This window comes from Dermacentor andersoni, chromosome 1, assembly GCF_023375885.2.
Source record: "Dermacentor andersoni chromosome 1, qqDerAnde1_hic_scaffold, whole genome shotgun sequence".
Lineage (NCBI taxonomy): Eukaryota > Metazoa > Arthropoda > Arachnida > Ixodida > Ixodidae > Dermacentor > Dermacentor andersoni.
Window position 1 is genome coordinate 252,654,926 of NC_092814.1, and position 27,273 is coordinate 252,682,198.

General features: G+C 42.0%; 1 protein-coding gene across 3 annotated transcripts in view; it reads left to right on the forward strand.

Annotated features, from left to right (window-relative positions):
- LOC126548449 (CD109 antigen-like) overlaps nt 1-26,351 on the forward strand; it is a 142,219-nt gene extending 115,868 nt beyond the window's left edge. For all 3 annotated transcript variants that reach the window (XM_050196632.2, XM_050196635.3, XM_050196633.2), the window contains 10 exons: nt 1,770-2,008; nt 2,186-2,248; nt 6,039-6,213; nt 6,615-6,826; nt 7,184-7,336; nt 12,876-12,938; nt 14,816-14,928; nt 15,639-15,804; nt 18,351-18,453; nt 21,243-26,351. In XM_050196632.2, coding sequence (XP_050052589.1) covers nt 1,770-2,008; nt 2,186-2,248; nt 6,039-6,213; nt 6,615-6,826; nt 7,184-7,336; nt 12,876-12,938; nt 14,816-14,928; nt 15,639-15,804; nt 18,351-18,453; nt 21,243-21,460 — 1,505 coding nt within the window. In that variant the 3' untranslated portion in view covers nt 21,461-26,351. The remainder of the gene's footprint in view (nt 1-1,769; nt 2,009-2,185; nt 2,249-6,038; nt 6,214-6,614; nt 6,827-7,183; nt 7,337-12,875; nt 12,939-14,815; nt 14,929-15,638; nt 15,805-18,350; nt 18,454-21,242) is intronic.
- Nucleotides 26,352-27,273: the final 922 nt, after the last annotated feature.

Genomic DNA, 27,273 nt, shown 5'->3' on the forward strand with positions numbered 1-27,273 from the left:
CGCTTTGCCCATATCTCCATGTTGGGTCGTGGGTTCAAGTGCCTTAACTTTGCCTTAATTAACACCAAAGGGCTTGTGTTTGGCTCCCACCAAAAGACGAGGGTCCGACTCCCACCAAAGGTCGTTGGTTCCGCTCTCGACCTTCATGATGTCAATTGGAATCCTACTTGGAGATATGGCTGGTTTGCCCATATCTCCAAGTGGGTTTGACTCCCACTAAAAGTCATGGGTTAGAGTGCCCTAATTAACTCTATGCTAATGAAGTGTGGCTTAATTCACTTCACCTTATTTAACGCCATAGGCTGAGGATTTGAAACCCAATTTTGGTGCCATTTTGGTGCCATAACGCCAGTCATTGGCTTTTTCTACCCATGAGCCATTTAAGGATTTTGCCCTAATACGAAAGATACCTCAAGAGTGTTGCAATTATATTTTGACATTTACGCATATACGTGTTAATAAAACATTTTAAATAAGGTGACCAGCTACTTGCCAACAATGGTGGTAACTGTGGCATTAGTGTGCCTCAGCAGATGTACCATCAAGGACAAATGAAATGCGAACAGCAGAGCGTGTGGCCAAAGCATAACTGAAGGTACAGTGCATGTTGTCTGCCATTCTAAGTGCATGTGCATGGGTATGTTGTTCTTGCGCATAGTGCAGCGCTGCTCACCATACTACGATAAACGTCACCCTTGTTTTGTCCGAAAATTGTTTTCTCATCTCTCCACAGCAGTGCCATTCCCACATGGCAGTACACTCTTATGGTGTCTAGCTCCATCGCCGCATCTGTAGTATGATATAGCTGGCATGCACCCAGTTTCCTAACGTCTGTTGCTTTGCTTTTGTTACCACCGTAAAAGCTGCCAGTGTCTAATCGTAATTTGAATAGCACCAAAAATGTATTGCACTGGAGGAACAACAGCAGTGCTAGCCACCTTAACAATAATCACAGATAGGAATGGCATTGCAATGGCAGGGTGAGAACACAAGATTCAAACAAAATACAGGTGACGTAATTGCACTAAGACAAGCAGCCCTGTATTCCGCGTCGAAACCACATGCAAGTGCAGGTGTACAATGATGGCTGGCCGACGCCGCACACCGTGTGTTCAGTTTTGCTTTGGCCACATGCTCTGCTGTTTGCATTTCATTTGTATTTGATAGTATATCTGCTGTGGCACTTGCAGGTATGCAGCTCATTATAGCGTGAACAGGAAAGATCCATTAGATGTTTTATGAATCTCCTGTATCCCTAGAAGGAACACCTATTAGAGGTCACTTATGTCCAGCTGTGACATCCTTTCAATGTTACAGTAACGTGATCTCGATGGCATTTAGATTATTCACAGTATGTATTTGTAACGTTGTTTGGAGAAATATAGATATCTATAGGATGTGTGCAATGTCTAAAACGTGTTCTATGGACATCTATGGGGCATAAATGGCTCGTTGGGTTATGACTGCTAAGGATCATTATGAATTCTTTTTCAGGCTGGTATGTCATGGATATTGAAGCCTGTTTTATTTAGGGCTTGTATTCTGATACAGGGCTAGTTCTCGTAACTTGTTGAGTCTTTGGTTCCTGTAGAATGCAGTGTCATTGGATATCCTTGTTCTGGCTTTGTTGATATAGGAGGGTACTGGAGACAAAGCATTCTGTGTGTGATCTAATTAAAGCTCATCTTTCAGGCTGTATTAGTACTGTCATTCCTTCTTAAGATTTGTGTCCATTGATTTGTTGCCATTTCTTTCTTTGATCATTATAGGCTATCAACGAGAGCTAACATACAAGCGTGATGACAATTCGTTCAGTGCTTTTGGCAACACAGACAAGAGTGGCAGCACATGGTTGACAGCATTTGTGCTCAAGAGTTTCGCTCAGGCTTCACCATACACAGTTATTGACCCCAAAGTACTTGAAAATGCCACTGCTTGGCTCGTGGCACGCCAGCAGGGCGACGGCTCATTTAACGAACCTGGAGAGATTATCTACAAACCAATGCAGGTATGTGCTTAAAGTGAACTTGGCGATTCATGTGGAGGGGACATCCTTTGCATAAATTGAAATAGCTTGTGAATTAGTGCACAGTGCTGCAAGCCTTGACTTGTGCAAGTCAGGTGTGCACTTCCAATGCCGCTGTGCTTGGCCAAATAATTTTGCTTGAACTCCCTTTCTTTCTAGAGTGGTGCTGGGAGTGGACCTGCATTGACAGCTTATGTCATGATTGCCCTCCTGGAAAACAAGGCAAGTAGTTTTTCCTGTGTGCTTCAAAATCTTTACTGACAAAAATTCGAAGTAGAGTTAGCTGCGAGATCGATTTATGTGGGCACACACACATCGTCTGCTAATTCTAATTATAAATGGCAAATATAGCTTAGAACATATTTGAAATCAATTTTAAAGTACATGTGCGCGCAGCCAACCACAAAACGTAGCACCTTGCGACATCGACATCAAGGAAGGAATGTAAACAACCGTGAAAACGCTGCGTCACGAGTTTGTGTTGCCGTCGGGGCGGGCCCTGTGAGCATGTTTCTCGCTGCTCCGATAGCCCCGGTGCTTTTTTTTTTCTTCGCCACAGAAGGCAGCACAAAAAATCGGCTAAAATTTGTTTCCGACACGAAATAACTCGGAGTAAAGTGACCTCGAAAGTGTACATATCATAAAACCTTGCGCGAAATAGTAAATCATTGGCATGATTTTGACTCTCAATGCAGTCAGCGCAGCCGCCGTTGCAATTGTCTCTGTGAAGCGGCTCTCCTGGCTTACGTGTTTTCTCATCGCTACCAACAGCGTTGGGAAAACTAATTCTATTGTCACTTATAAGCGATGTAAATGTGCAGATGTTGATTGTGTTGACAAATGTAGGTGCTTTATTATGAGCTGCGGACAGATCGCAAGGGCCGTCAGCCTTGGATCCGACAGCCAGTGAGCTAGGCCTATACCGTTATTCAGCAATCGCCAGCTCGCCTGGCTTGCTTGTTCGCTACTGTCAGCATTGATGAGTGGCAGAAGTGGTCCGAGTTCGTGCGCACCGCTGGACGCTTAGAATGGACCCCGTTGGAGAGCAGCCAAATTTGCTTGTTTCATTTCGAGCGTGCCTGGTATAAACAAAACCCACCGAGCTTAGAGCAGTCCGATCATCTTCCACCAAGACTACGTATCCCCAAGCCTGATGCTGTGCTGACTTTTACCCCACCTTGTGTCCTGCTTCGAAATATGCTTCATTCTCAAAGCACCCTCAATGAATGGTTGGCACTACTTGTAGCAGTGCGTTACGCATATTGATAGCTGTCACTGGCCGCACTTTCCAAGTCGCTGCTTTGTAGTGGATCCAACCAAAAGCGGTTGGCCATGTCTAATATGGCGGTGAGTCCCACGTGCAGGAAATAGTCGCCACTGAAGGACAAAAACGAGGACGACGATGATGGCGAGGACATTACAAAGCACGTGGAAGTGCAGTAGACGAACTAGCAACACAAAGCTCGCGCATCGGCGAGCACGCTCGCTTGTGTATGTCACAGTTTTGTATGACCACATGCCCAGCTGTGTTTACATTCCTTCTTTGGCCCATCTCGTTGCTCTCTGAAACCGAAACTTGGACTGGTCGCTATAAGCAAGAGTCCAAATAATTACCTGTCGTGCTGTGAAGCAAATAATGGTCCATGCCGTGATTACTGGGTCATTAGCTACTTATAGCAGCGGAAAAAACAAGATTGAAAATTTTTGTGGCGGTACTCCTTTAATGACTGGAAGTAGATGGAACAGCTGAAATGATGTCTGAAAATAACTCTGAATAGCAAACAGCAAAAGAAATAATGGTACATGAACTGTGAGATATGGCTTGATGGGAAAAAAAACAACAACAGAAACTAGATATTATATGCAGTGGGATTGCCTGATGGTAAATAGGACATCCAATACTAGAGCACTGCATGGGCCCGGGCCTACTGGAAAGCCCGGGCTGTGTAAAGCATTTTCTGGTGGGCCTGGGTTGGGCTCTGGCTTAAAGCTGCGGGCCCGTTCACTGATGGGCCTTAGTCAGGTCTTCAAGCATGTGCTAGTCGGGTCTTGAGCCTGTGCGGGTGCTCGTCATATATCCAAGTGTCATATATCACTGTGGGAAGTGGCAGGTTGGCACTGTGTGGCACTGTGTGAAGTGGCACATAAGTGGCACTGTGTGAAGTGGAAGCTCTTAATTAACTTAGCAAATGAAATAAATGGTTGAAGTTTTAATTAATTTTTATTTCTGCAAAAAAAAAATTACTGACCGCTGTTCTTCATACAATGACTGTTAATGCAATCTGTAGGATTATTTTATTACAATTGCACTGTATTACTGAATTCTGTATATTGCCCCACACTGGAAATTTCAGGTCAATGCTGTACACATAGATGACGTCTACCTTAACTGCATTCGTGATGTTCATGTGCCTTCAATATGTTCAATTGCTTCAAAGTTACCTCGTAAGGGTTTGTGTAGCAGCTCATTCTCCAATGCATGTTATCCGAGGGTTATGTTAAGGAAATTTGCTGCCTAATTTCAAATGAAAAAGGAGAAAATGCTGTTAGCTATGTAATTGCCATAGCTCTAGCTTAGTCATACTGTACATGATCACTGCTTCCTTTATTATTTCCATGCCTAAGTTGGAATACGCACATTTGAAATTTCGGCTGCTTTTGCTTGCAGTACACCTAATATAACTACAAACTATTTCTTGCTGCTAGATTAATTTATTAATCAAAAACTGTTTCACAAATGTGTATACCAGATCTTATAGTGTTTGTAACATAAACTGTTTGCAAGAGTTTAAATAAAATGCCTTGCCAGAAATTTTTTACCCAGCTTTTGCCTTTTTCGGCTTTTTTATGCCAGCTGTACACTTGCTCTGTTGAAAAAAAAGTTTTTTATTGCAGTGTTTTAGTGTCGGTGCAGTTTTATTCTAATGGTTTTTGATATACCACCTAAGCTATGACATATTTAAGGCATGTTAAAGATCCTTTGGCAGGCTCGGGCTGGGCCCAGTCAAGCAAGTGCCGGCCCAGGCCAGGTCAAGCATGGGCTGAGGCTTCATAAGACTGGCTTGGCTCGGGCCAAGAAATGAGGCCTCTGCAGTGCTGAATGCAGTACTGCAACCTAAAGGATTCCTACAACACCTTTAGAATATGATAAATTAACATTCTCATTCGTTGGAATCATTGTCATGAAAATCTGAGCCAAATAATATGCTTGCACATGTAGCAACAAATACAGTTGGGCTGAAAGGGTGGCTTCCTGTAGCTGTTGACAAATTGACATAACTCAGCATGAAATGGCTATTGGCTAGATTAATTTAAACATCACAAAAAAATTATAATAGCAAAACATGAATGGTAGAAAAAGCAAGCTAAAATAAAAGAGGAAAGAGCAGACTGAGTGGACGTGGCAAACTGTGCAGCTGACTGTGACTCTACAGAATTAGGCTTGTGGGATTGGAAAAGCAGTGAAAGCATAGCATCAACACAAATGAAGAGAGCACTGCAGGCTACATGCCTAAAACTGGCTCTAACCAAGTTAGATGGATGAGATAGAGAGTAAAATAAGCCAAAAGAGTGCAGCATGGTGCCTTGTTAGGTTGCGAGTGCCCCCTTCCACTCCAGAGGAGGAGCCACACTTTCTAGTGTGCATGAAATAAGAGGGGTAGCCTCGAAGGTGCTGAATGGTAATTTCTTTTGCTGTCTTTAACTGTTCATACAGAACTATTTTTGAAAACTTTGTTCAGAAGAGATTCGTGAGATGGTTGCAGAACCTCTTTAATATTTTTCGCCTCATCTAATTCTCCTGCAATTTTTTTTTCTGGGGCTCTGGCCTCTTGCCACAGCATTCTTATTACTATGGAGCATATCTTTTTTAATTTTTTACCACACTTTTTTTTTTTTTATCTTGAAGCCTTCAATAAATGATTTGAATGCAGCCTTTTATTATGTGCATGCTCTTGGAGACCTTGTATACTGCCTTGTCTTAATAGATGTTTTTTTTACACTGCATTATCAGGCGAAGCAGACACATCCTGGCATCATCCAAGCAGCAGAGGCCTATCTTCTGAAGGAATTGCGAACAACCAATGATCCCTACGTTGTGTCCTTGGTGACTTATGCTTTGCACCTATCGGGGCACAGTTCACAGGACAGTGCTTTCCAAAAGCTTCTTTCTCTGTCAACGAGAGAAGGTGTGTTCAAGGCATGAGCTTTAAGCCAATTTATTCTTGGAATAGGGCTTGGAGCTTTTCTTCATCTCTTATTTCATTCTGAACTTTTTTAATTCAGTTGTTCATTCAGTTATCTATTGTCTTACAATAATAGTACAGTCGAACCTCGATATAAAAAACACAGGCATGACAAATTATGTCTTCGTTCATCATCGAAAAATTCGGAATGTTCCTTGCTGATATCAGCATCTAATGAGTATATGTTGAATATCTGATGTAATACATGTATTTTCATGGTAGATGCAACTATTTAATAACGAGGTTCTACTGTATTAATTTGCTTTCACAGAATTACTGTTATGCTTCTTCCCTCTGTATCTGTTTAGTATGGAATGTACAAGATGGGCGAATTTTACTCGCAGATGATACCGTTCACTGGAAGGACCCGTCCCTGGCTGTCAATACCACAGATAAGCAGTCCGACTATTTTTTCAAGCCCAGCTTCAAGGACGTTGAGATGACTGCATATGCTTTGCTTACCCTAACTGAAAGGGGGGACATAGGCAATGCCATTCCTGTAATGAGGTGGCTTGTTTCCAAGCAGAATGAAAATGGTGGCTACAGCTCTACTCAGGTATTGATCTATAGTTACTTGTAGTGATGCTAAGTAGCAGATACCCACTATTGTTGAAATTTGCATTGTCAGTTAATAAGGCTGATGCCAAATCAGAGAAGTGGTTTAAAAAGATTTTTTTTTTATTATGTGCCTTTAGTGTGGTCTGTAATCAACCACAGCTCAGGGGCTGTACCTGTAACTACTTCTTGCACTGATGCATTTGAAAGCTAGTAGGGCAATGTACCTGCATGCTGGTTAGAGCAGCTATGTTATATCTTTGCACACTGTTGCACTGCAAAGCTTTGTTTGACAGGCTTGCTTCAGCTTTGCAAAATATTTGAAGAAATAACATAGGTTATTAAATTTTTTTTGCAGGATACAGTGATAGGAATTCAGGCATTGGCACGAGTAGCAGCCAGAGTTGTGTCCCAGACAATTGCTATAGATGCCAGTGTGAAGTATGGAGATGGACGAAGCCGCATCCTGAAGATTAACAGCGGCAACGCCCTTGTACTGCAACGCCTCGAGGTGGGCATGAAGATTGGCTAGTCATCGGGCCACTAAATGTATTGTGTAAATGTATTGTGTGCACCTGTACTAAATTATTAGCTACATGCATCTTTTCACTACAGTTTTCTTTGCCAAAGAATTTACTCATGGTGAACTAGTGATGGTGAATAACTAAAAGATTAAGCTGGTTCTGTGTCATATTTTTTTATTAGGCATATCAGGTTTCGGATAAACTTATTATAACAGACATGGTCGTTCAGATAACAGATATGAATGTTCTCAATTTCTACTAGGAAAAAAAGTAGTAGCATTCTAGGAAGCGCTGTGTTAGAGATTTGCATCTGAATACATTAAATTTCACATGTGCAACAGCCACTGTACTGGTTGACATGTAATTATTGGGTACCGCTGGAACACGGATACCACTGAAGTGATTGCAGTGAATGGTAATGAAGAAGCCAACAGCCATCGAAGCCAAGAAAACATATGGGAGTTGAAGTGTCTTTAATTCTTTGGGAAGATTAATTTTAATTTTTAATATTACTAATAAAGGAAAATGGAATGAAGAGTAGGACATCATGTCACCAATGCGATCTGAAAGCTCGTTCTGCATGTTGCATGCAAGGCTCTATTAATGGCACCAAGGAAGTGGCTGTCCCCAAGTCTGCATTTTTTGGTTATGTGCATTTGTATGAAGGCTAAGAAGGTTAGGATAGTGTTGCTCAGGGCCATGGGGCTGGGTGTGGAACATCCTCAGAAGATACTGATTACTTATTGTTGAGGCGCCTAATTTTTTTTAGTGCGATGGAAAGCTTATTATCCGCCTGTGCCTCATACCGCTGTGGTTCCTGGGAAAATGTTCTTGAAAATGTTTCAACATGTAGTCACGTTTATGCTTACATACTCCTATGCTAGAAACTTCTAATATTCGAGTGTACCAGTGATTGCACGCCACAAGTAAGAGAAGCCCCAGAGATTTAAATTTACAATACAGTGAAACCTCGTTAAACCGTAGTCGGCCGGAGCTCGGAAAAAGTACGTACTAAACAGTAGTACTGTTTAACCGAAATAGCATGAGATCGCCCACTTACCTGTAGAAAACGGAATTCAGAGAGAGTGCGATGAAAGGGGAAAAAACATGCAGTATTTATTCACTTTGCGCGACATACGTGTTATTTTCGTTTGATGCCGCGGCGGCCTAGCACGACGACAGTAGCCTCAAACTTACTCAAGCTGCATGCCAGCTTCTCAGCCAGCCCCCCCTCCTCTCGGCAAACACTCGCACGGCAGATTCCTCGTTGGCGTTACGTATTCTCCGTGCACGCGCGCACTAGTGCTGCATAAGTTCCGGGGCGCCTTTTTCATTGCCGAGGTGCCGGAGTTCGGAAAACTTTTCGTTTGGAATAGTTACGTTATCGCGCCCCTGTTCTCGTTGCGACGATTGCATTCACGAGGCTGACGTAACGCGCAGCTTCTGCCACTGTCCGGCCTGAATCGCCCGTGCTGTCGCTTTCCGTGTCGTCCTCATCACTGTCGCTAGTCGACACTTCGGCAACAACAGAGGCAACGATGGCGAAGTCGAACCTCGTAGCCGACATCTCTTCGCGGTCGCAGCAGCGCTGCCGAGCAACTTCGCATTCCGAATGCCACACACTGTAGTCAACAGCAGATCCATGTCGCGGGCCAGCGCCGACTTCTTCGTGTCACATTCGATAGCACGGACGATGTCTAATTTTTCTTCTATGCTGAGCACCCGGCGTCTTTTTTTTTTTTTTTTTTTATCCGAGCTTCGGCATGACGGCAGTCCTCGCTTGCACGACGCCATAACGCTCTTTCGCTTTCTGGCACGGCGTCGAAATGATGTTGATGTTGATGCGGCTTCACGTGCAAACGCACAGGGCGCTTGGAGGCCGTTGTACCGATCTCTGAGGCTTGTTGTTCTGCCGGACCGCCCGGTGGAGACTACGCACCGCCGTGTTTGCGCGACGAAAAGTGGAAACGCTACGTTTTAACCGATGCGTACGCAATAAGCTGGTACGGTTTATGCGGATACAAAATACATTATGTTCAATGGCCGCTGAGTCGGGGAATTGACTTTACTACTTTTAAACCGAAACTACTGTTTAAGCGGGTACGGTTTAACGAGGTTTTACTGTAATGTATTATACAAATTTGTGTGATGCACTTTTTGAACTGTTCTTTTATTGCTCTGATCTTTTCATAGTTCAAGTCAGTCTTCGAAAATGAAAGGATGTTTTTAGACATGACTATGCAATTCCTCTTTACCAATTTACCACAGACAGAATTTTTGGCATCTGTAATTTACAGGCAGGCTACAAAGCATTGGGCGACCCACAAAGATTCAGTGTCCATCTAGTGGTCTGTCCATTTCGGCTGCTGCTGATTGGCTGGAGCAGCATGAGTGAGGAGGAGGCAGTGCCTGTGTATTGTCACTCATATCTCAGCCCAGCCAACCAGCACTTCAGCAGCAGCCGAAGTCGACAATGCACTAGGTGGACACTCACAGAACACCTCCTGAGGTTTCAGAGGATTCTATTGTTAAACTTAAAAGGTAGCTTTAGCTTGGGACGAACTCCGATGCCGCCTATTAAATAAATGTAAAATGCAGAAATCTTTTAATTGGGCAACCTCTGGACCGGTTTGAACGAAATTTGTTGCATTTAAGAGATAAAGTGAAATTCTAGTGACTGTAAGAAGCAGAAGATTGATTTAGGCCCTGAAATAAAAAAAAAACTTGATGAATTAAATAAAGATTTAAAAGCACGAAGTTTAGGTACACATTTGTAACTTGCACCAGAACAGGTATTACAGTTATGTAAACTGTATCCATTACAACTTGTGTAAACTGTATCCATTACAGCGTCTAAAGCGGACAAATTTGGTATATCAATTTATATCTTTGTTACAATTTTTGAGAGGGTTTTCCAAAAGCCCTACTCGCATATTAGTAGTGTAATTGAGAGCCATAATGCAGCAATATTGTCCAATTTAGATAGATTATTAGATGCAGTTTATAAAATTATGGTATCATTTTCCATTGATAAGCTAGAGTTGTAAACTTAACAATTTCGCTTTCTGAAAATTTGCACAGTTTTGAACAATCTTTGTCAAAAATTGCTGGCCTTATTAAAATTCTGCTCCCAACAGTCACTAGATTTTAACATTCCTTTAAATGCAACAAATATCAACTTTTAGCAGTGGTTGCCAAGAAAAAGTACATCTCCATTCCCTCGAACTTAGGTAGGAGCCCCCAAGCTAAAGCTTCCTTCTGAGGAAGAACGGCAGATTGGGCATGTTGGTGGTTTTCCATATTACTTAAAAATTCTAAGTTGTGCAGTATATATGTGAGGTCAATTGTGACCATGCGTTGCAAAAGCTAATTAATGGTGAAGCTATCATTTATAGTTTTCTTTCACAAATATGTCCTCGATAAGTGAAACAGTGACGATGGTGCCAAATGTTAAGGCAAGATGAAATGCATGTTGTCCATACAGTTAAACCTCAATATAACAAAGGAAGCAAAATCTGCAATTGGCTTTGATATTGGACATTTCGTTGTGCTAAAATTTGATCTTTTAGGTAAATAAGCATAGTTGGCGATGGATTTTTCTAACGTGGAAGGGCCTGCAAAATCTTTCAAATGATAGGGCTATCGGAAAAAGCAAATTTGAACAAGAAAAAAATTGATATTGCTGAATTTGAGAATCGGCGACGAAATATAGTATCGTGCTGTGTTGACAATATCTTCACATCGGTGGTACGAAGAGAAGCCAGCCGCCCTTTCGCGTCCACTCTGACTCCGCGGCTGATAGTGTCTCCCGCAGTTGTACAATGCCATAATGAAGAGTGCTAGCAGAGGGTAGAGAATGCTCCATCTGGCTCTCGCTTCAGCACGTCTCTAACTCAAGATTACGCTAATTCTAGTACTAAACGCTTGTGAAGACAGCGCACAAGAAGCCATGACCGTCTCGGCTTGCCGACTCCATGCACACGCGGTAGATAGCCTCTAAAACGGGGGGTGCAAGCTGAGTATGCGCTCAATGGAGCTAGAAAACGAGACGCACACCAACCTGTCCTTCACTCCCAAATGGTCAAATTGTTGAAAATCAATAGGCCTTCTTGCAAACGCACCTCTCAAATAGCATGCCACACGACCAAGAGGGGTTCAGCCGGTTGCTTTTGGTCGCGCAAGTTGAGAGGTGCGCATGCAAGCAGCTGCTTGTAATTGAACCACTTGGCCATCTGCGTCCATGGAAGTTTCCATTTATTGTTTCGGTATTCCTTCGCGGTGGCAATAAAATTTCGTTATATAATTGAAATTATGCATACTAAATGCATTTTGTTACATCAAGGTTCTAAATACGTACATGGTGTTCTGTGGACAAGAAGTTATAGAAAGTGAAATAGTCAAATCTTGATATACCGAGTCATGCAGGACCGCGGAAAATCGTTCGTTATTCTGAAATGTTGTTATAGTGAAATCCCAAAAATTAGCCATTCCACCAATCAACCCATCAGTTCATAAGTTGTCACCGTTCAAGCTATTCACGAAATCGTAGTTATTGGCTCTCTGCCTGCTCTTTTGCTATTTTCCATAGATTCTGCTGCCATGCACCACCAAAGAAATGTATGATAAGAGTGACGCGTGCAAAGCAGACGCTGACACTGAGAGAACTACTGACAGAAAGGAAGCTCCATGTCACCTCCAATGCGCAATGTTTCTTGTTTGTTTGTTTGTTTTTCACATTCCTTGCCGTGGACACCACAATTGTCTCACTCAAGGCAGACACCTCGAGTAAGCGTGCGAAACGACACCGTCCGGAAAGTACAAAGTGCGACCGTGTGGCATTCCCACAAGTACAGAGGGTACATTTCTCCACACATGTAGCTAGTACGACCGCAGAAAGAAGTGCGAAAAAAAGAGGCGTGAACAGAAAGAAGGAAGAGACTCACCTCCGTTGCTAGGCGACACTTGCCTGGGTGGAGCGTGTGTGTGCTCACAAAACCTGATCGGTCGTCGCCTCCACAACAGATTAAAAAAATTATCTCCTGCATTTTTTTTATTGAGAGCTGTCTCGGGTTTTCTTAACCTGTGCGCCGCTGCTTCTGCTTTCTGCTCCTTGTCTGCTAGTCTACTGTTTCGGCAGCTGTAAAGGATACACGTAAATCTAAGAATCCCCAGATTTTGGAATATTAGTTCGTAGTACTGAGGCGTTGTTAACATGACACGGAAACTGAATAACAGTCATTATTCTGAAAAGTTCGGTATACTGAAGTTCATAGTACTGAAATATTTTTACGTTGAAGCCATAAGACGTCAGCAGAGGATTTCTGGAAAGTTTGTTAATCTGAGAAGTTTGTTTGTTAATCTGGTGTTTGTAGTAACGAGGTTTCACTGTAGTTTGTTATACTGAAGTTCATTATATCGAGGTTTAACTGTATATTTCTAGAAGTGCTAAGAAGTGTTTCAAGGCTTTAGTCTTAAGAACACTGTATTGAGTCTTATTTTTTTACAAGTTTGTCTTTTGATTACCAGCTGCCTTCTGACCTCAAGTACGTTCAGGTTGAAGCAACAGGATTTGGAGTGGCAGTGTTGCAGGTAAGTGCCTGGATGTTTTGCAGACATTGTGAAACTTATAGCAATTCATTGACCATTTATGAAAGAACAATGTCAGCCAGCCATATATGCGGTAGCTTTGTCCCAGGTTTTGCCCCAGATGTATTTTCTCATGAGTTGGATGTTTAAAAGTGCATCAGCATGTAGCGTAGCCTGCGTTATCAAGTTAGTTTTTTACAGTGCAGGGGCCACTGATTATCATGGATTGATTGGCAAATGGGTGATGAATGTAAAAGACATCTAGCCCTTTAAGTTCGATTCTCTGGATAATTTGGCCAGTTCTTGCACTCCTAACCAATGTCAAATTAACAGAAGTCTACTCTGTCCTGTACACAAAGATTTGAAGGCTAGGTAATGGCATTCATGCTACAGTAAAAGGAGTCCTTGATCACTCGTCGCAGTTCCTAAATGGGCAGGAGACCAGCCATGCAAAGTCGTCTTCATGCATGTTACTTAATCTGTCATGCGAGTAGCCACATGGTGAACATGGTGTGGAAAATCTGAAGCTGCTGTCAAAGAAAACCAGCACATTTAGGAGTGTGCTTGTGCTCATACAAGTGGGTGGCTGGTGACAACCCAAGGGTGCATACAGGCTGACTGGAATGGTTGATCCACCTGCACCTTGTGTATCCTGTGCACTCAAGAAGTGCTGCATCAGCAATGCCGTGGACATTGCCCATTATGTGTTGTGGGTTGTTGAAAGTGGCCATCCTCAGATGAGAACCGCACAACTTTAAAGTAGTTGCTTGTGTGATTTTTGTCTGATGATAAACAAGCTGACAAAGTAGTAAGGTGCTTTGTGGGTAACTGTTTTGCAGAGTTGGAGTTTTTCATTATTGTTTACTTTAACATAAGTGCTGACCTGCACTCCAGTTTGACCCATATTCTGGATTATATGGAATTTACAAAATGATCAACTTTATTCTGCACACCATGTACTTCCAGTGTAATATTTCATAAGTGAACTGTTGATGTTCGGGAACATGTTTTAAATCGTCTTATGCATGTGATCTTTTATGTGTCAATACCTTGAGATGAACTGAAAGCTTCTGTACAGTGCGGTTCATGTTGTTTTAACCTTCTAAAGAAAAATGCAGGAATTTGTAGGAATTTCTTGTCCTTAGAAGTTCTTTTCTGCGTTAAAAACGATAGAATCTTTTGATCCCTAAGGCTTGATAAATATAGCGTATACGTCTAACAATCATCATGACCTATAGAGAATCCCAGCTGCAAATGACATTGTTTTCTTTTTGTGCCTCTTTTTTCACCTCGTTGTACTGTATCTTAATCACCGTATTCTTTTTTTTTTCAACTTGTTATTCGCTTTGTTCTTTGCTTTTTTCATTACGAGTCTTTTAATCATTGTGCTTTATGTACTTTTTTTTTTCACATGTGACATGTGACATCTGCAACGTGCCTGTGTCTGACATGGCTGCGTGCAACGCGGCTGTGTGCTTTTGTGTCGGCATATAATAATCTTTTTTTCACTTACATGAATTTATGCAAACCTGCAATTTTTATGCTTTTTTCTTCTGTACCCTCCCCCCCTTCCGTTGTAATGCCTGAATGGGTGCTGTGGGTACTAAATAAATAAATGTTTGAAGCAATACAAGAAAATAGCCTTGTCATGTGGGTGGATTGGTCAAGGCAGTTATAGATCAGAAGTTAGTAGGCCATTCCGCCTGCGAGGATAAATTGAAATAGAGAGTTTCTTCAAGTATTTGAATTGTTACATATCTAGTTATACTACAGCAAGGTTTGATCATTATATAGGAACAGGCTGAGAATTGCTTGTGAAGTAGAAGTCTACGTGGCATTCAAAATTTAAGTGTGATTTCACTTTATTCTCGATTTTGTAGGTCTCCTGGTCATTCAACTTAGCGGTGTCTTCAGAATCACCCGCATTCTTCTTAAATCCTTTGCTGGACAAGACTTCAACTGAAAACTATCTTCAGCTCAGTGTCTGTACACAGTGAGTATACATTGTCCTTGTCTGGGTATTTTTACAATAGCATGGATAATGTTTTCATATCACTTTAATAGTGAAATTGTTACTGGTAAACGAACACACTAGTGGATTGCAATGTTCATTGTTGATATGTGCAAGATAAAAAAATAAAGCTAAGGAATAGGAGTAACTACCTATACAATCTCCTATTGCTTCGTCTGCTACCGATTATCACCTTTCTGACAAAAAAAAAAGCAGTTACACATTTCCTGAAAACTTTCTTACACTTCCGCCGTTTCTCCAGCCCAGATAATGTGAATGGTATTGATGACAGGCTCCCTCTCCTCAGGAAGTTAAGGCCTATGAACTCCTTAGAATGACTGCTGTTGCCTTAGCCATTGGCGATGTCATGCTAAACATGATCAGCAAACCAAAGCTAAGGAGCGTTGTGCTTAATCAGTCCTTGGCAGGAAGACTATTACAGATGTGGAGCACCCTTGGCTTTACTTGTGTCATAATAGTTAGGGGTCTACTTCTTATAGTGTTGCAGATGTTGTGCTCCTAAAATATCTTCTGTTTTCTTGATGAAAAAGCCTTCTGTCAAAGCATTTGCCCCAAGCTCGGACTACATATATATTATATTACAGATTATAGTATGAAGTTTTAAATACTGTGCCTTTTAGATGGGGCTTTTAGCACCATCTCAACTCTTGCTTAAATCTTGCTGTATGCAGCTACCAAGGAGAAGGGGATGCTAGTAACATGGCCGTCATGGAAGTGGCCTTGCCTTCGGGCTACCTCTTTGACTTTGACACTCTGAGCAGTATCCACAGGACCAAGGAGGTGCGGCGGGTTGAGAGCCAAGATGCTGACACAAATGTTGTCATCTACTTCGACAGGGTTAGTTGTGGTCACCTTCCTTTATATTTGAAATAATTCTATTGGGCATATAAATTGAAGAAAAATTTAGTGCGGGTTAGCACTTCAGTAGCACAGTGATGTGATTACCGCTAATAATGTACAGTGTTACATCATTTAGTACGAAGGAAAAGAAAGGAAACTGAGGGCCCGGTTTCTTTTCTTCTTGTTCATTACATTGTGAGGCCTCGAATCCAGCAGCATTGAGGCCTTCAGGTAGCATGTGTGGATTTATTAACTAGTTGCCTTCACCCCAAAATATCGCGTACATGCGACGCCTGCGACAACAAAGGATGTTCCACATCCGCCATCAAGGCTGTGAGGTGTGGTGCTGTCTAGCACTAGCAGGTTTAGTTAAAGTAGATAGACATAAACGTGCCAGAAAGTGGATGGGAAAACAGCGCCGCGGTAGCTCAATTGGTAAGAGCATCGCACGCATAATGCAACGACGCGAGTTCATGCCTCACCTGCGGCCGATTGTTTTTTCATCCACTTTCATCTACATTAATTTATCATTTCTTTAATTAAACTGTTAAGTACATGTAATTTCCCCTATGCCATCCTTGGTGTCTTTGTTTGTTTCCTTCTTATGATCACTCAGTATGCAGCATAAATTGTGTGGGTGAAGAAAGGAAAATTATTACTCCGGGCACTGAGGCTTGCTAGCTTAATGGAAACATGTTTAGTGCATTTTGTGTATTATCCATGTTACTCATTCATTTTGGAGGGCAATTTAAAACTAGCTTTGTGTGATGATTTTCATGAGAGGTTTTTCTGATCATAAGGTGCCTAGTGTATTGATCCTCCTGGTATCTCGTGGCATTGCCCAACCCGAAAGCACACGAAACCTTGAATTCAGTATTAAAAACTGACAGACAGTCATCCAGAGTTCTCAGAGTGCCGGTGTGTACTATTTTATAGTACACATGATGTCATATTGTCTGTCTACTTCAGTAGGTTTTACTTTACTTGTGGTCTGTAGTTAGGAGTTCTTGGAAAAAAAAACAACAAAATATAGTGAGCTGAATTCTTCAGAAATTCAGTATTAGCCAAGAAATGTCTGTATTCCAGGATAGTTTAAAACAGGAAAAAGGTAATAAGTTGCGGATCCCTTGAAATTTTGTATTGCACCGTCAAACCTGTCTATTGAATTCGCAAAAGGAGCATGTGCAAGTTTGATGAAGTGAAATTGAATAACAGTGCAAGAGACTGGATAGGCAGAGGGAAATGGATGAAGCAGTGCCTCTGTCTGTCCTATCTCTTGTGCTGTTATTCAATTTCACTTCATCATGTACCAACAAGCCCAAGTTAGCATTCTGTTGCAAGTTCGACACTGCCTGTAATTTAATATATATAAATGTTTCATGAATCTTTATGAAAATGTGACCACTAAGTATATACATCTGGCTTCAAGGGTTCAGTTTTTATTTTGGAAGGAACTTTTTGTGATGTTTTTTAGAGGGGCTCTTTGCTTGGCATGATTGATGAGTGGTCATGATGCTGGAAATACAGCGAGTAATGCGCTCTGGCGGCCCCTATTGTGTTATTATATACTGTTGTATTCAATGCATTACAACACAAACTCGACACACATATGGTGCATGCCATAATTTAAGGAAAAGCTAGTATTCTTTTCTTCCATTGTAGTGAGCTCGGAAGTGATCTGTGTGGCAAAGCCAACTTGGAAAGCTATACAGCACTGCATGTAGTTCAGTCTGTCTGTATTGATGCACTTTTTGTTCAGTGTGACGGTACATTTTCCTATGTATTCTTGCTGCAGAATAAAGCATAATTTGACTTAATCAGCAGCTGAGCAGGACCCATTTGATGCAGAATTGGTAGTAATTTATATTACAAAGTCAAAAATGTGAAAAAAGTACATATCTGTTTGTTGCAGTTATGTCGGCTATGCTCAGAATATCTGAAATGATTGGTTAGATATGCTTGTCAAAGTTTTATTGCATCTAGCAAAGATTTAAAGTAAAGGAGAACCCTACGCATTATATCCATAGTCATTGCATCGTCACATAGGAATGCTTACTGTCATATTTTAAGGATGTTAGCCGAGTTCTATGACCAGGCTCTATGATGGTTCTTTACGCCCATGACAGCACCACCTTGGCTGTACTATCTTTGCTTTGTTTACTTTAAACATGTAAATAATGCAAGCAGAGGCCAGAGTGTATCCCTTTAACTAGAGAATGGTAGAAGTTACTCGAAAAGAAATAAACAATGTAAATAATAGCCTGAATAACAAGGATCTCAAGCCAAAAATGCTGCTATTGAAATTAACGTAGGGGTTTTAGAAAACTAGTAATTAAAAATAGGGAGAATTCATTCTTTAAACACTGCAAAAAAGTATGTCAAATTAAAAAATATATGTAACCTATGTGCTGAACTCCAACATTTATAAATTTTGCAGAATCTCTAAACTACACTGCTGAAATGAAGTGCAACATTGTCTAATATGAGCAGTATGTCACAAAGGCCGTGTGATTAAAGGGCATCTATCTGTCTTAACAATGCAGATTGGTAGGGAAGAGCTGTGTGTCACTGTACCAGCTCATAGGGAGCATAAAGTTGCCAACCAAAAGCCTGTTCCTGTCAAGGTCTATGACTACTACAATTTAGGTAAGTACAACTTGTGCTGAAAATGAGTGGATTTGTGAATTGCACTCGAGTAAAGATGTAATGACTCACTGCCATACTCTTTAACTCGCTGTGATCTACTAGATGGGTGGTGCTATGGGTTACAAGTAAAGGTTTCTTGTATTTGATATGTACATCCTCTCCAGACTGTCTTAAAGGGCCACTCACCAGGCCCCATAGCAAATTTTGGTTATATGCTGCAAATTGTTGCATGTCCTCTAGGGAGCGTTCTGCTGCAAAAATTTTTCAAAGCTGCTCAATAATATAGAAATACAGTCGCCGACCGTTTATTCGGACCTCACGGGGACTGCGGAAATGTCCGAATAAACAGGTGTCCGAAAAAGCGGATTAAGAAAAAAAAAATGAAATCCTTTATTTCCACGCACTTATTCGGGCTCGGCAGTAGGCTTGACGAAATCGTGAGTGTGCCGTTGCACGCTGTTCCGTTTACGCGCAATCAGATAAGCCTGAATCTCTGAGAGGGTCGTACGGTCACTATAGGCGGCTGAAAGCACAGTCATTACTTGTGCACGCTCCACATGCGACGGCAGTGTAGCACAGGGTGCGTCAACTTCCAACTCTGAGTCATCGTCCGGTGGTGCAGCAGAAACCTGACGAATGATCTCGCCGTCGTCGAGTTCTGCGCATGTCAGTACAGCAGTGTCAGCACCTGTGAAACTGTCAAATGAGACGGTGTCCGGAATCGCAATGCAACCACTGCGCAGGTTTCGGCAGTACATTTTCCGCGTCAGTAGGGAGCACATCGGAAGGTGACAAATCTTAGGCCTCCCGGCACCCGCTTGCCGGCATTCCCCAGCGCAGTCTGCGCGGGCACTTTCGGCGCCATTAGACACTTGACGCGATGTTTCCGTACGCTGCCTTGGATCACCGAGACCTCGACACAGCACACGACGGACCACCGTGCCGACACCAGTCGCACAAACGAAAAACGTGGCCGGCTCGCAGCGTCGCGCGCGAAAGAAACATCAGCTGCTTGATTGTCTTGACATGGCTTACTAAGCTGAAACCGGAACTGCTGTACGGCCACTCTATCGAACCAGGCAGAAACGATGATGATGAGCGGGGATTTCCAGTGGCGCCACTTCGTGGGACAGCAAGGAGGCTCCGTTCAAAACAAAAATGGCGTTCAGCAAGTCGAACTATGCGCCGGTCAGAGTCGGTGCATGATGCCCTCGATCGAGTTGGCTCAAGGAGTGTCTGAAAAATCAGACGAGAGGTTGCAAGGTGTCCGAACTTTCGGCAGTTGTTATACATTATGGTCTATGGGGAGAATGGCGGTGCCGCGAAGCTGACCGAATAATCGGGCATGTCCGAATTTTTGGAGTCCGGAAAATCGGTCGGCGACTGTAGTGTGTCTCGCTCCGCTGCCAAGCGAGACACTCTCTCCACTTGCCCAGTCTAGCCTCCACAAGCGAAATTCCTTCCCTGCATTCTCCCATACCGGTTCACGAGGATTGCGTAACACATACGTCATGGGTCCCGCTTTCATTTTTTTTTTCTCCTCGCTTTTTTGCACCACTGTGCACTTCTGCTGACGGCATCGCGAGCGAGCGGTTGCGATTGTCTTGTTTCATACAGCACACAATTTTGCGCGCTGTGCACGAGGACACCTGACTAGCGGTATAAGTCTGTGCTTCACGAATACTGAGGCAGACAACCGGATCACAGAGCATGGTCCTGCACTGGAACACGGTGAAAAAAGACAGTTTTGGTGTCTGCTTGCGTGACTGCGTGACGTTGCAACAGGCAGACAAAATGGAATTACATCTCTGCTGCAGTGCGAAGTAAAATAAAAACATGCAGACATACGGTTTGTGTTTTATTACTTCTCTAAGCTTTAATTCATCTATTCTAGCAACATATTACACAAATAACAGATGTTGCCTCGATTAATTCTCGAAGTCGCGTGTCACCGCGAGCGACGTCACAGAGCGAACACATGTACGTAGGCGCACTAGGATGTATACGTCATCCTCCGGCTTGGAGCGTGGCGGCCATGAGAAGGGAAAACAGCATCCGGTTTGAAATTTCAGATCTTTCTGCAGCGCGTAGCGGTGTAATACTTTGCAGACACGATCATTATCGCACATTGTATGCTCTGCGCTTGTCAGCTCAAAATGGCCAGACCTGGTGAGGGGCCGTTTAAAACAAAGCGCAGAATCATAATGATGTCCAAGCGTTCTTTACTCCACTGGAATTAAATATCTGTAGGTTCATACAAAAGCTCTGCAGAGATCTGTTGGCTATAGTAGTAGTGAATGCTAGGAGTTTTCACCATGTGTCTTAGCCTACGTTTACATTTGAAACTAAAGAAAGACAAAAGAAAGAAAGAAAAGGCAGTTGCAGGTATTTCTTTTGCCTAGATTTGCACCATGCTTAGTGAAACCATGTATATGGGCTGTGCTTAATATTTATTGCTGCAGGCACTCAGTGTTATTTGTAAGAAATGTAGCCATGCTAACTGAACCAGGAATCTCTATGAAGACACCTTTGCTTTTAATTGTTAACTGTACCTTAGTATATGCAAAAATATAGTAACAGCGTGTTAGTCAGTTACCTTAGATTTCTGGAATTAATTGCAAAAGTCTGAAGTTTTGCACATTCAGATGTATGTTGAGGTGCTGCTGTATGCTGGCCTTCTTATGTGCACTTATTATTTCTAAAGTTTCAGTAGAAAAATTTTTTTAAGCAAGCACAACTGAAATGGAGCAGCAAGCTTTTAATGGTCAATGTTTTCTACAAATATTCAGCTCGCAGTGCCAGAATGTTCTACAGTCCCCACAAAGCAACGCTGTGCGATATCTGTGATGGTTCTGAGTGTGGAAACGACTGCAATGCTGTGAAGCAGACAACCTCGGTCACGAATCAGCTGGAAAGAGAATCTGAGCCAGATGGAGCCAGTGGCATTCATGCATCACATCTTTCAATAGCCGTCCTTGTCACCATTGTGGCATTCTTTCAGAGGTAGTGGCATGGAAAGTATATTGATGCTAGGCGAACTGCTCGGTATAGTGCTACATTTCATATTGTACTGTTTTGTGACTTGGCATCATCACAAAGGTGTGCGAACTGCTCGGTATAGCGCTACATTTCATATTGCACTGTTTTGTGACTTGGCATCATCACAAAGGCCTGCTCAGATTTATTTAGCTTGTTTTGGCAATCATGCGGTTGCATCCGTGGTTTGATTGTGTGCTTTTTTTGTCAATCAGTACATTTTGTGTAGTGTAAAACATATCATTATATTGGTGTTCTTTGTGATCCTGACAATGATCTGTTTTTATCTGTGAATTCTGTGTTTATCTATCGTGTGCATGTTTTTGTGCTTCTGCAAGCACTGCAATCACTGCTTTATAAAATGTCTGTAAAGATTTTTAAGTGTGGAGCATATAGTTGCTGCATTTCATTTCTGTAGTTATGTACTTCCATAGAGAGACAACTTCAAAAAGTTATTTGTAGATACATGTAGTACTTGTATCACAAAGGCATACGGCTCATGTAGGTGCATCATGAGAAGACTAAGATTCCCTTCCGTATTCCCTTTGCCCCCTGCACAAAGGGTCAGGCCAGAGCAAGAAGTGGTGAGATCCACTTCTGGCTGAGCTCTACTCCATTTTAATCTGAAATTTTCTTTAACCCTCTCTGGGAAAATCCACCAATAAGTCGGCCCCTACTCTGCTCTGCCCTTGCCGTTGTGCATGTTCGGGACCAGGTGGCAGTAGGCATGGTTCTGTTATAGCCTTGGAATTTTTTAAAAGTATTGAGACCTAATTAGGTATTGCGTTTTGGCTTGATACATGAAAATTATAACTGTAATGTTCTATCAAAAGTCATTATTTAAACATTGATGTGTAGGATTTTGAATATTGGTTTTGAGGTGTACTTCCTTTGAAACATCTCAAAGCATATTGTAAATCTGTTCAATATGCCAGATGTTTACTTAAAGGGGTTGCTTAAAAAGGGGTTTGCATTTTACCAAGACGTTTGCTTATATTTGGCTGCTGCATGCAGTGAAATATAATTTGGCTGCATGCAGCAGGTAAACCACTGCATAAAAGATAGCTTGCTTTCACCTGTGGTTTTCGATGCCCTTTCCATTATATCCAACCAATAAAATCAGACCTTCAACACAGCACATAGATGCCAGCCATTGGGCAATTGTCCATAATCGTGAATTACTCCAGTGCAAAAACATGCATATGCGTGCACACTCCTACAACCTTCTAGGAGATGGTGAAGAAAAGTGTTCTGCCACTGCTGCATTATTTCTTTGCGGCACCTTGGTCAGTTGCCAACCTTGGGAGTTTTACAGAAGTGCATCGCTCAAAGAAAAAGTAAGAAAGGAGCAATAGGCAGGGTATTGCTATTGGTGCCGCTTCAGCTGTGATGTAAACGTGTTGAGGGGGAATGGGGAAAGTAAACAATGCGCTCTTAACATCTCTGTTGTGACTGGGTCTCTTTCAAAAATTTCTGTGGGGATATATTAAGTCATTGCACTCACTTCATAGTGTTCTCAGTTTTAAAGAGAATGCGTTGCAGGGCCTGTTTAAAGGAAGTGCATTGGATACAAAATAATGTGCCTGAACTGTTCAGTTTATCAAACAATTCATCTTACCAGCTTTCACTCTTAAAGGGAGTAGGTTTATATGTTGTAGATGCTTTTGTGTTGTGTTCAGTGTTCATTTTAGCAAGCTTAATGAAATGATAATCAAAACTTTAGTGCGAGACCCATATGATGTGTGATGTACTTTGTCACTTCAGATTCTCATTATAAGGTGTCTTAGCTACTGGGTCGCACATTTTCCTGCTAAGAAAACTGTTTAGTGCAGGTACCAAATTAGCCATGTTGGATACTTATTGAGAATACATTCCAAGGCCAGCTACTACTGTGGAGTGTCAGTGTCCAGTATTGTGCAAAAATGATTATACAACAAAGGCCAGTGGTACGCTCTTTTAAAAATTTTGAAATGTTGGCTGTGGAAGCAATATGTTAAACTGGGTAATGCAGGGATACTCGGAGGCATGGAGTGCAAAAGTTTGGTGCCCCTTACCATCAGTATAAGACAATACAGGAGATCTTAGGAATGCAATAAATATGTTGGTGCAAGGTATTTGGGGGTATCATTAGGCTGGCAAATTTTGGTTCCTATATCATGGTAACAGTTATAAAGGCATAATGAAGCAATGCTGCTTTTATGGTGGAACTGATGACAAGGTTATTTTTATATTGTGATTAAGCATTCTAGGACAGGAAGAAAATATTTTGCACCATAAATCTTTAACACAAGAAGCTGTATAGTTTGCAAAACGTAAATGTCGATGGGAGACATGCTTCTCCAAGACATTGGACGAAGGTATATTTGATTTGTTTTCTTGCTCTCTTGACCTAACAAAGCTTGGGAGGCTCCGCCTTGTGCTTCATTGTAAACTATGAGATCAAGAAACTTGCATCTGTGCTCTGCTCATTTACTTTGAAAAGCGGTGCTTCATATTTAAATTTGCAGTGCCATGAAAGGCAAATGCCCCATGTCTGCAGCACCTGAAAAGCACTTCAGCATTATAAATCTTGCCCGAGTGAGAAAGCATAAAATTGATCTCCTGTGCCACTAAAACCAGTAGTCAGATGTTTATCAGTACACCATTTTGCATCAGTACAGCTTGAATGTTGGAAACTCTAGGTTTAGTTTCCAATCAAGTTTAGCTTCAGATGTTTCTCTTTAATGCTGGTATGTAGGTAGGTATGTGCATACATATAGAATGGAAGTCTTGGAAGGTACTTTCTGAAGCAAATGTTCAGAGAGCATGGCCACAGCGAAATATTTTTGTGCCATTGCTTCGCCACTTGGAATTGGGACATGTGCTGCGTTGGTTGAAAATGCATGTGTATGTGACACTTGATTTCAAGCTGCTTGTCTAGGTTGTGCAATAAGGTTTTCTGTGATGTCGATGCTCTCCAAACTATTGCTAATTGAGTTTACATTGTTCTCATGCTTTGCCCTACCTACCGTGGCGACAGAAAAATATTGCTCTTCAGGAATGCAGAAATGTTCCTGGGTTGCAGACTTAAGGTCAGTCTGAATGCCACAGTAAACAAGTAGGACAAATTTTTTTCAGTTATGTGGGTATTGTACGAGGATTGCACTTTGCATGGGCATACAATCTATTGTAGTGGTGTGCTGATGGTAAACCAATAATGCAACTCTCAAATCATAATTGCTCCTACCATTGCAATCAGAATAGCTGAGGTTGAGTGTGTCGGAAATTCAGTGCAAGGCTCATGTAGGTAACGCAACCCTGGGCATTATTGTAGCGTTATTGCAGCTCTTTAAACCAATTTTAATGGAATCATCATTGGCTGTTGCACGACCGTTATAACTCCCTGCATCACTGTAGGTGACCTCTGCAGTGCACTTGGATGATTATGAGGTGCTTGGCTCCAGCCAGCATTCCTGTATTTAGGGTCTTGTTAGCTTGGATAGGGTCGGATAACAGCTTACATAGTGTATTAGGAAAACATATTCACTGATGGTAGTACTTCTGGCAAATTATCTCTGGGTGTACACTGGTGGAAAAAAAATTCCCTCATTGCTGTCCCTGGTTCACCCTTAGAGTGGGATGATTTATATAGTTTTAGTGGTGTTTCATTGTCCACAGTTTTACTGGTTTCAATGCCCTCATTTTCTGGTAATTTCAAGTGGCTCAAAATAGAAGGTACCCAAATCTTTTAACTTTTAAAAACTTTTAGAAGCTACTATAAACCTCATTCATAAAAAGTACAGTACTAACAAGGGAAAGTTCTGGCTGCTAGAATGCAAAGAAGTTGCATTTGGATCTGTGCAGCATTGTTGTTAGTGTGCTAAACTACTTGTTCCTTATTATAAACGTGACTCCATATGGTCACTTTAGCTACTTTCTATATGTAACTGATTTTAAAGGACTTGTGCCAGAGTTTCAAGCTACTTGTTCTGTAAATGGATCCTTATGACTTGTTTTCCTTATCTGCTGTATGTTTCTTGAACAACTAGATTCTTTTTTACACGAGTCGTAGCAATGTGCTAACTGTAGTAGAAAAGTAAACGTTGGATCTTGTTTATTTTCTCCGTCCTAAACTACCTACAGGTTTGTTTGTGGTACTGTGTTTATACATAGTACAGCACAATCTTGTTGTGTCAGCAACTGGATGCAATGGTTTATCCTTTATATGCTGGTACATATTTGAAATGTTGCATGCAGTTGTTCGACACGTGTACATACATTTTTATGTATTGTCTTTATATTCTGCTGCAGGCAGTTCTAACTCAATATATGGCGTCTCTTTAGTATGACTTCTACTGGTGCTTGTACATAACATATATTTTTATGTAGCTGTTCAGAGCCTGTTGTGCTCATAAATTGCTATGTTGTAGCATTTGCTATAATAATACTGTGATGCTGAACTCTGTGTGCTGACTTGTATTTAGTGATGAGTCTTTGTGCAATGCAGAGGCTCTGCAAGGTAATTACATATGTGTAAAAGCAGTTTGCAGCTATGTGTGCCACACAGAATGTGATCTTTTCCTGATCTTATTGTTTGACTGAAGCTCCTTTTAAGCATGAACCAAGACTGTTGGTTAGAACCAACTACATGACTTCAATTTTATTGCCTTTGACTTACCTTGTTCTCTCCACCGTATTTATTTTCCAGTCAACTTGCCTTTGAGTCTTGCAGATCCTGTTGTAAAGTGCACATGCCAATGTATGCATATATTGCAGTAAAAGCTCCCATGCTTGAGCACTCAGGAGATTGCCTTTTATGTCTTTGGCTCTTTCAGATTGCAGTGTAGTTGATCTTTAGAAATAAAAACTGAAACTAGCCTGAAGTAGACACCATCGAAATTCATGTGACGGCGATCTCGTGTGTTAACTTCGAAGTGGAGTTGCTGCTTGTCTTTTGTTCTTGCGCCTTTACTGGCTTATCAAGTCTCCTTTAGAGTTAACAGTGGCTTTTGTGGTAGCGTGCATCGATAATTTACTAATGCAGCTGAAATATTTTCTCTTTAACATTCCTTTAATGCCTGTCATTTGCTTTTCTAGACAGTATTTGACCTGAAATCTCCGAAGTTACTGCATTTAACATTGAATTACCTGGTTTAAAACGGTGATTGCATACTGAAAAAAAAAAAACAAAAAAAAAACATTGTAGTGTGCCTAGTGGATAAGTAGAGGGGGAAATCAACGATCATTACGATACACCCTAATGTGAATTTTGAGCGCAGCTGTTTAGGTGTTTTGAATGGGCTATATATTGCGGCAAAGAATTTGATTCTGAACGACAGGGTCATCGGTCTACCCGAGCCTCTGCTCGGGCAGCTCGTTTAGCAGCAGCGACAGACTAGAATCATTTCCACCGGTTGCGCCTCATTGTTCAGAAAGAAAGCGTGAACCAGGGAACGCGTGGCTCTCGCGGAGTGCATTCTCTATACCGGCGGCTGCACAGGCGAAGGTAGCGCACATGTAGTGGGTCCCAAGTCTATGCCAGCGCTTTGTTTCCATATTGGGGGCGAGCTCCGCCACTGGAAAAGTTGGCGCCACCGTCGGCGTGACGCGGCATAAGGGATCACGTGGACACAGCGACCGCGTCGGCTGCTTCGGAAGCGCCGAAGCGAGTTAAAAACGAAAGTTTATAAAGTCCCACCTGCGCCGCGGTTCTGATTAAGTGGTGTCTTGGGTGTCTGCTTGACAACATTTGAAAGTAGTATAATAGGTATAGTGGCTGCCGTTGGAGGCGTGCAGCACGGTAGG